General features: G+C 42.2%; 1 protein-coding gene across 2 annotated transcripts in view; it reads left to right on the top strand.

Annotated features, from left to right (window-relative positions):
- Nucleotides 1–8,062, top strand: part of CLDND1 (claudin domain containing 1) — an 8,431-nt gene extending 369 nt beyond the window's left edge. The window contains exons 1-5 of one of the 2 annotated variants that reach the window (XM_004706450.2): nucleotides 830–880; nucleotides 1,113–1,422; nucleotides 4,848–4,958; nucleotides 6,401–6,538; nucleotides 6,694–8,062. In XM_004706450.2, coding sequence (XP_004706507.1) covers nucleotides 1,131–1,422; nucleotides 4,848–4,958; nucleotides 6,401–6,538; nucleotides 6,694–6,914 — 762 coding nt within the window. In that variant the 5' untranslated portion in view covers nucleotides 830–880; nucleotides 1,113–1,130 and the 3' untranslated portion in view covers nucleotides 6,915–8,062. Of the gene's footprint in view, nucleotides 1–829; nucleotides 881–1,112; nucleotides 1,423–4,847; nucleotides 4,959–6,400; nucleotides 6,539–6,693 lie in introns of those variants that run through there. The other variant, XM_045286265.1, reaches the window with a different exon arrangement.
- The last annotated feature ends 1,892 nt before the right edge of the window (nucleotides 8,063–9,954 follow it).

Below are 9,954 nucleotides of genomic sequence, written 5' to 3'. Positions count from 1 at the left end.
GGGCGAGCCACCCCTGCTGGTGCCTGGTCCTCGAAGGTCACTTGAAAGCACGGGATGAAAGGGGATTTAAAATAATTATACGGACCCAACTTGTGCAGTCATGGCAATTACTGTGTTGTCCTGAGCTGTTGTGAGTCACTTCCCGTCTTCCAAACTCCGCAGCCTCTGTTTGCGAGCCTGTTTTCGGGGCGCCCTTTGTAAGACGGGTGGTGCGGCCCCGGTTGCAGACTGGCCGCGTTGGATCCGTCTTGAGGAGTTTTACTGCGGCCATTTACCTCTGTCGTGCAGCCCTGTCAGCACGCCTTGGGAGCGGTCATGTTGCTTAAGTCAGAGTTTTCGGTCTGGGTGTGGAGGGATCACTGGGGTTTTGTGGGCTAGTGTTTTTACTTGAATTAGCAAAGTTGCAGGTGCAGACCTTCTGAAATGGGGAGACTGACAGTTCCAAGACGCATGGTTTAACTCCGGTGGAAGCTTTAGAGAATTAGTGGGGAGATTTGTCTCTAGATTTCCTCTCTGTTATTGTTCTCTTTGTCTTTCGTGCCTGTTCCCGGAACAACCCCTGGGTTTAGCAAACATCTACAACTGTCTTCACAAGTAGCTCCGGATTCTTACCTTTGCGTTACGAGGCTCTCAATTCCATAGGTAACTGGGAGGCGCCGCTTCCTTTCCCTATGGCTTTTTCGAAGCTCGAAACCAGAACATTTCGTGTTCTGCGACTTACTAAAAATGCAGCCTGTGATTTATAATGTGACCACTGGACCCTTCTGACTCTGGGCTTGTCTGTTTGTATCTGTAATGTGTATGTCCATTTCAGTGTTGTCTGTTTTAGTATGCAGGTGAGAGACTAGAGAACAAGACCTCTGTCTCCGTAGCATCCTGGGTACGTGAGCATTCCATAAGTACTTTCTTGATCATGAGTTTGAGTTGTAACATAACTAAGACCCTGCATACCTTTTCTTTTTATTTCATTACCTTCATGGTTTGATTATATGTTACTTTTCAATAACCAAGGGTTGGGGGGATAGGATAAAGGGCTTTTTTGAGACATTCTTTCCCAACTCATCTTTGTCTTTGAATTCTAACATTTGTGATTTCCCCCCTGTTTTAAACAGAGCAGTCTGAGTGCCAGAATGGATAACCGATTTGCTACAGCGTTTGTAATTGCGTGTGTGCTTAGCCTCATTTCCACCATCTACATGGCAGCCTCAATTGGCACTGACTTCTGGTATGAATATCGAAGTCCAATTCAAGAAAATTCCAGCGAATTGAACAAAAGCACCTGGGAGGACTTCATTAGTGATGAGGCAGATGAGAAGACTTACAACGATGTTCTCTTCCGACATAATGGCACAGTGGGGCTGTGGAGACGTTGCGTTTCCATCCCCCAAAGAACACATTGGTTAAGCCCACCAGAAAAGACAGGTATTCCTCTTATTTTAATGTGTCTCTCCTTTACTTATTCCATTAAAAAAACTACCAAAAACAAAGTGACATGATGACGGCACAGCTACATGTAAGCAGGCCTGTGGGTTTTCTCTGTGGAAAATAAAGCTTAAACGTCTCTCTTCTCCGAGCCTGCCCCCTTCCTTCCCCAATTTCCATGAATTACCGTGATACTTCTTAGTACCGGTTGGACAAGGAATTGTCCGGTCTTGGGAAAGCTATTTAGAATATTTCTGTGCATTTATCCACTCACTGAAAGGCTTTTAACTTAATTCACATATGTTGTGGGGAAGTAGTACATTGGAAGAGTTGCATCGAGTAGCTGGAAAAATAAGCAGTTTCCAAAGTCAAGTCAGCAAGTATGACTTGCTGGGTGGTCTCGGGGTATTCTAATATGAAGCTCTGGTGGCACTGTGGGTTAGGCATTGGGCTGCTAACTGCAAAGGCCATAGTTCAAACCCACAACCTGCTCCTTGAGAGAGGAAGATGAGGCTGTCCGCACCTGTAAAGATTTGCACTCCAGGAAACCCCGTGCAGGGTTGCTGTGAGGTAGACTAACTCTATGACCGTGGGTGTGATGTTCATTGGAGTGATACCTAGGTATCTTATTATTTGCCCCGTAAGTCATAGAACATAGTCTTTGACCAGCTCCATATTTATATCTGCATATGTTTGAGATTATTTTATAACAATCTTGATTTAGATTATGTAGATTAAGTGTTTGCGTATAGAAGGAGGAACAAATCTAAGAAGTTCTCTCTCAGGTTTATTTTGCCAGCATTCTTACCAGCATTTAGAAATTTTAATTTCCCGTTATTGAAATGAAAATTTTAAGATTTCTGTAGGGAGCACCTGAATCGTTTTTATCTATGAGCCCATTTATTGGCCTCTTAGTGGAGAAGCAATGCCATCAATCCTAGTGGGAGAACTGGAGTTACCACCTATCAGGAGGATAGTTGTGATCATATGTAGGGAAAAGGAGTTACCGTAGTTCAAGAAGAAAGTCCTTATATGGGGGAGTCCTGGGTTCCCTTCGGGTTGCTAACTGCAAGGCTAGCAGTTTGAAACCACCAGCTGCTTCAGGGGGAAAGATGAAGCAGTCTACTGTAAAAAATGAAACGTCTCCTAAACCGCCAAGGGCAGTTTAACTCTGCCCTGTGGTGTGGCTCTACGTTGGAATCGACTCTGTCAGTCAGGTTTTCTTTTCTTGGACTTATTTCTAAGGGCTGACAGGCAAGAAGTAAAATAAGTGAATTATGTAGTATGTTAGAAGAATCTTTGCAATGGAAAAAGTGTCAAATACGGAGATTTGGAAATCATGAGGATGGGAATGTTGGCTGGTGTAGGTTATGATTTTAGATAGGATAGTCAGGATGGACATCAAAGGTACCATTTCAGTAAAGTCTTGATGTAGTTGGAATTTGGGAGCATGCGTAAAATGTTCAAGCATCAGCAAGGAAGCTACTGGGTGGAAATGAAGGGAGAGAGACAGTAAAGAGAAAGATTTTTGAAGTGGCAATGGGACAAGTCATGCTGAGCTCTGCAGGTGAGGTGAAGGGCAGCGGAGGGGACATACCTGACCTCTTCTGGCTTTCCTATTGCCACAAGAAAGGGGTCAGATAAAACTCCATTGTTCACCCTTCTTTACCTAGTCTGATGCCAACTGTTCCTGCTATGCCATCTTTACTGAGTTTGATAGTCCCGTTAGAATGGTCACACAGAACTCACCCACCATACTCAAAATTAAGGGGGTTTATTAGAGATGTTAGCAGGTTTTCACATGTCAGGATCAGACATAATAAGGATACAGTCATTGGTCTCCTAAGCAGCAGCCAAGTCTCTCTGGTTTTCCATCTCTCAGCCACATGGTAGCCTATTCTCTTTCTGGTTCTTAGTCTTTGTCATGTGGTCCTCAGGCCTTTGCCTCCATGGGCCAGGAAGTCAGCTCACCTCTCACTCTGTCCCACAGTTCCATAGTCTTGGACCAGATAGGAGAAGGAATCCCATAGTCTCAGTGCTGCTCCTCTGAGTCTCTCTGCCACAGTCTGGTGCACTTGTTCTTGGTGGCCACCACTTCAGACAGAGTTCTTGAATGTGCTCTTCCAAGCTCCTCCAGGATTTCTCTTCTCTACTGCTGTTTGCAAGGTGGCTTGTGTGTAGTCAGCGGGGTGGTAAAAAAAACTGACCAGTTCCCTCCATTGGTGTTCCACACTCCTTGTTTGCATGCAGCTGTTGTTAGGTGCCATCGAGTCAGCTCAGACTGATAGCGACCCACAGCACCACAGGGCTCTTTGAACCAAACCTTCCTTACAGCTCCATTTTCAAACGATTCACCTTTACTTGCTGCCTTTTAAATCAGGGAAGTTATAGAAAAGGCAGCAAGCATATCCTGGCACTAACCCACCCAATCAAACTCATTGCCATCAACTAGATTCCACCTCACAGCGACCCTACATAGGGTTTCCGAGGCTTTGTCACTGGTTCTGGGAGCAGACAGCCTGATCTACCACGGAATGGCTCGTGAGTTTGAACCATTGGCTTTGCAGTTAGCATCCCAGCACCACCAGGACTCCTTTTGCACCAAAACAGTGTTTCCCAGAGTGGGCAGTACTGCCCTCGGGGTGCTCTGGAATGATCCAGGAGACTGCAAAAGCAGGTATCTACACTTTATTCTGGATTATGGGCTATAGTATAAAAGTTTTTAATTGCTAGGTGGGTGCTGAGTAATTTTTTCTGAAACGGGGATAGGCCAAATCAGTTTGGGAACCGATAAAGTAAGGCTAAATGAAAACTGTATGCTCCTGCTTCAGCCTAATTATGAATTTGACATACAGACGCACACAGGAAGTCTTGGGTAACCCAGGGACTGCCTGTAATTCAGAGAGATCGTTGTTACTGAGGTAGTAGTCCCGACAAGTTGGGCCATGGATTCTGGACATGTCCTCAAGGTGGAACCCACAGGATTTGCTAATTAGGTGGACCGGGGTGGGGGTGGGGAACGGGACTGTAAAGCTTCTGGTCTTGAACTGGGAAGGTGGAATCACCATTACTTAACACAGGAAAGACTGCTAGTGAGGTAGCTTAGAAGAGATTAAAGTTCCTAATTATTTTAGTTTTGGTCTTTTCCCCCCCATTCTTCTAGTCCTTTTGGTATCTATTTTCTCGATCCTTTTACTGCCTCCTTCCCCCTTCCCCTTCACTGGGCTTATATGTCTTAACGCTTGCCAGTGAGAGCCAGGGCCTTCCAATGGGCAGTGGACATCGATGAGTCCTTGTGTCTCTCCGGAATAGAGGCTGTTCACTCTTTTGGGCACATCTTATATTACTTCAGAGAAGCAAACTACTGAAAGAGATGATTGTTAAATGTTTGTAATTAAAACAATAAGCAGTTATTCTTATTGCAGAATCACTTGTTATGGTCACAAGATGCACAAGTTTCACACTAAATGAGCAGTTCCTGGAGAAATTTGTGGACCCTGGGAACCACAATAGTGGAATTGATCTACTTCGGACCTGTGAGTACTTTAATCTCAGCAGGAAAACTGGGGTGGGAAAAAGGGAAAACAACTTTATTTTCCTTGTGTTGAATTCTGCTTTGGGAGCTAGGGGAGTTAGTAGATTGTGTCAACTTAAAATGAGATCACAAACAATATGCAGCGCACTCTGTCCTGTGGAGAACGTATTTAAGAATTAGATGTACTTACCAAATTGAAACTTAATGAAGTTGAGGGAGACACAGAACATTGGGTGACAGAATTCAGCCCACAAAAGATAGGTTTTTGATAAAGCCTGTTTTTAAGAGAAAATTTGGTGAGGATAAACGTAAGTTTATTTGAGTTAAATACCTTTGAGCTATTGAAATTCAGAAAAGGAGGGTGTGAAAAGTTGGCAAAGCTCTGAGAGTCAGTTGAGCATCAGGCCAGTCAGACGAGTTCATCCAGATAGGGCTGGTAGTAACGAAGGTGTAAGTGTTTAAAAAAAAAAAAAAGGTAAGATTAAGAACGGTCTATACCTCAGTAGTCAGGCTGTCCAGGAAGTACTGTCTTCAACGGTCAGTTTTCTGAGCTATAAAAACATACTAGCATTGGCCTAGAGGAAGAATTGCTTTGTAATGAGAGGGAACACTCAGTAAATGGGATCACTTCAGTTTTAGAATTGGAGTGCGTGCATAGGAAGAAGTTTATTATTTCCAGAATTTGAAGAAAGATTAATTAGAAACAGACTTTTGTGTAGTTCCAGACAATAAAACCAGCAACAAAGGTGGAATTGGCTTTCCGATCGTTATTGATACATTGCTGATAGTTAACTGGCAATGGAATGCTATGCTTTACGAGGTCAGCAGCTCTCTTTCTGTGTTGCTGAGGAAGTGTAGGCTCATTGAAACTGCTCTTTATTGAGTGCTTGGTAGATGCCAGATCCTGTGCTTTGAAAGGCTGTGCGTAATCTAGTCTTTCTACAGCCCGGCAAGGCAGTGATTTATGTCCACCATTCGTTTACTGTTATTCCAACTGGGACCTTCTGTAAGGACTTAGCTCTTTGTGTGTAGAGCCATCAGTGTGCTTTGTGCACGTTATTTATCCTGGCTCTTTACCTTGTAGAAGGTAGTCGCTTACCTCAGTTTCCCCACTAATGAAAAGAAGTGGTAGTAGTACTCGCTTCTTAAGTTTGTTGGGAGGATTAATTTGTACCTAGTTTGTGTAGAGTGGTGCCGGTCATGTAGTTGTTTTTTTTTTTGTCATATGTTAAGAGTGCACTAATTCTTAGCTATTTGTCCTTTTTACTTTTATTCGGACAAAGCATCCTTCTGCACAAGGTATTTTAGAAAAGAAGCCTCAGTATTGAGATGCTCCTTTCTCAACTTTTGAGAATAGATCTAATTGGAAAGGAAGGAAATTGTCATTTTGAGAAAATGTATTGAAGTCACCATAACATTTCTTATTCGTTCTTTTAAAACCAGATCTTTGGCGTTGCCAGTTCCTTTTACCCTTCGTTAGTCTAGGTTTGATGTGCTTTGGGGCTTTGATTGGACTTTGTGCTTGTATCTGCCGGAGCTTATATCCTACCATCGCCACGGGCATTCTCCATCTCCTTGCAGGTGGGTGTTTCATCCTAGTTAGCGTGTAGCTTCCTCCTAACTCCTTAGCATCCAAAGAGTTACAACTTTTAACCATCCACCCATTCCTGATGTGTTGCCTTTTCTGGAAAGTTCTTACTGTGTTCTTTTTTGCTTTGTTTTTTATTCCCCTCCAGGTCTGTGCACACTTGGCTCAGTAAGTTGTTATGTTGCTGGAATTGAACTACTCCACCAGAAACTGGGGCTGCCTGAGAACGTGTCGGGTGAATTTGGTTGGTCCTTTTGCCTGGCTTGTGTCTCGGCGCCCTTGCAGTTCATGGCTTCTGCTCTCTTCATCTGGGCCGCCCACACCAACCGGAAAGAGTACACCTTAATGAAGGCGTACCGCGTGGCGTGAGCAGCAGGGGCTACCTTTGCTCCACCTGCCGTTCTCATTATCCTTTGCCCTTGCCTCCCTTCCATATGTTTTTAATTTTATTTTTTTCTGGAAATACCATTTTATCCTGAAAATAAATTTTATTTATAGAGAAATGCACTTAAATACACAAAGACACATATGAAAAATAGCATAATAGCTGTTTGGTTTTTTTTAATACCACCAAAATATATACCATTGACTGAGAAGGATTCTATCAGTCAAACCAATCTAAAAAAGTAGCGACGAGGCACACCTTTGTGAAAAACTAGGTAGTGAGAAACTGACCCAAAGCAGGTTCTGCTGATATCGGAGGCTGATAGCTCGTTGACGTTCACATTAAAAGTATATGTGTTCAACTAGAAACTTTAGTTTCTTTGGAAAACCTATTTTTTTCATAACCTTAGACTTCCTCTGTTGTAGATAGCCAAGCAGGGGAATTATCAATGATGCGTTCCCTCACATTGGCCTATAGCTTCTTCTGAAGTGATAGATGACAGCTGTTTCCATCTACACAGCATCTGGCTGCAAGGAAGTGAAACATGAAGTGTTTGAAGTTTTAACCCTGTAATTAAAACCATTCTAATGCATTCAGAACAAGAGGATTAATCTTTCGTTGTATTTTGTTTCATTTAACTCTCTTAAATACGTCAATGGGCGCTTCAGTCCCACCAAACCATTTTGGATTTTTGTTCCTTTCACATACAGGTTTATTAAAGGAGTGCTTTCATTTTGTAACCTTACATTGGAGTCACAGTAACACCCTGTCATCGATGTCTGTTCCAGCTAACTACCATAAAGAAGGTTCCACCATAATGACCCTCTAGAGCTAGGAAAACAACCACAAGATCTAAAGCTTTGGCTGGTTGTTAACCTCCAACTGTGGTCTTTATTTCTTGTGGAAATGATGTGCCTTTCCTTGCCTAAGACCCTTTGTGGTGTATTGAAACATTTAATGCGTTCTAATTCAGTCATTTTTTTATAAATATGTCTATAAACATTGAAAATAAAAATCTTATTTATTTATTCCATTACTATAGCTCTTGGCAGATTAAAAAAAAAGTAACTTAGTAATTTCTTACCATATCTTAAATCTGTCTTTTTAAAAAAAATAAAATTTGAGAAGATAACTCAAATTGTGTTTTGTGTCTGAGTTTAAATCTCCACTCATTTAAGATAAATAAGAACAGGATTCAGAATAAGGATCTCTTTGATTGTCTGTGGAAAATGTATTGTTGCTCTATAAGACTATCTTTATAACTAGTGTTTGGGCCTCTTGTTTTCCGCAGAATGTTGGAACTCTCCTTTGAATTGGAGACTCCTACATCTTTGAATGTTAAAACATGATCGGATGGTACAGTCATCAGTTAACATGATCGTTTTGTAACAGAGAATTTAGCTTAGTTATTCCTGCCTGTGCACCGTGCACTTTGAAAACACCATCAGACTTGGCCCTTGCCATTCTGGCTTCTATCTGGGAAGGTGGCACCCCAAGTCGGGGTGCTGAGGATGTGCTTCCGTTGGTATTTGAAGTGCGTTGTAGAGTGGTGGAGTCCACCTTCTCAGAGATGGTTTTATTGGGAGTGTGCTAACAGGACTGTATTGTTTCATGTGATGTGAAACGGTTTTCAACTGTGATTCTAATCTGAATCATAGAAAATGGGGTGGGAGGTCTTGAACCGTTTTAGTTAACCTAATACAGTCAAATCAGTAGCAAGGTCAATCCTATTTTCAAAACAAAGTTAAAAGTGGATTAACTTTCCTATTCATAACGTGAATTTTGTCACCGTTAAAGAAGTGTGTATTGAGATTTTAATGTTCTGGTTCCTAATCTCACTAAATAGATGACCAAGTGTTTCTTCTGGGTGAACTCACCTTCAACTAACGTCAGTCGTGAGTGTTTGTGCCACCCAGGAAGTCCTATCATCCTTTAAGCAAAATACTCTTTCAGAATTTCCTAGGGTAGCCATAGAGACGCTAAAAAGTTGTTAACAAAAAAGGCAGTAACTCTAGGACACATCTAAGGGCCTACGATCTATATCACAATGCCCTAGGATCTCAAGAATGTAATCATCTGAATGTGGTGGTTGTTTTTACCGGCTATGCAAGTTTTGGGTTGCGTGTGGGAGGGAGGCTAGAGATTACTCATGAGCTGGTTGTATGGAAAGACCGTGAGGAACACCACAACAAATCACTGTGAGTGGTGGTTTTTCCTTTCCAGAAACTTCACCCAATGGCAGAAAAGCATGGTCAAGGCCGGTAATACAGATTTGGTCATGGTCAACTGCTGACAACATGTGTAGTGTGAAGGCATTAAAATTTCAATCTGCACGTAAACTTCACCCAAAATGAAAGTAGCCCGCTAAATTACCAGGGTATTTATTGCCAACTCCTGGAGTTTTCGAACAGCTAGAAAAGTGCTAGAGTGCAAATTACCAGTTCACAAGATCCATGCAGCAGCTCTGTGCTGGCACAGGTTGTCCTCCCAGCCCTTGCCTTACAGGAGAAAGGTCATTCATTTCTTGAAAGGAGAGGGAGAAAACAAGGAAGCTCATTTATGTGTAGGAATTCATTCCCTGTTGCTCATGAAGTATTCCAAAACTATTGTAGTTAGATAATGTTTTTCCCCATGGGTCAAATTATGGACGTGAGCAAGTCCTGAAAATTCAATAGGTGAAAATCTGAATTGGTTAAAGAATAAATTAGAATGCTTGTATCCTCTATAGTACAATTTAACATGTCACATACATAAACACTTCAGTGCTAAAATATAAAAACCCAAAACCATTATTACTGGACGTAGAAGCATTTACATACAAACTGTATAAATCTATATTTAATATCAGCCTACCTTTGCAGAGGCTTAGAAGTGTAGCGCAAAGAGTGGAAGATAGTTCTCTTGTCTTCACCTTTCGAAATAGTCACTAAGTTCCAGGGCAATGCATCACCGTTTATCCACTGACTCAGGGCTGCGTGTCGCAGGATGTGACCTGCACCTCACCTGTCCTGCAGCCTTGCTGCC

This window comes from Echinops telfairi, unplaced genomic scaffold (assembly GCF_000313985.2).
Source record: "Echinops telfairi isolate 266 unplaced genomic scaffold, ASM31398v2 ScPeMD7_6;HRSCAF=24_1, whole genome shotgun sequence".
Lineage (NCBI taxonomy): Eukaryota > Metazoa > Chordata > Mammalia > Afrosoricida > Tenrecidae > Echinops > Echinops telfairi.
The sequence above is the reverse complement of the archived record's forward strand: the minus strand, read 5'-3'. Positions and strand labels throughout refer to the sequence as shown.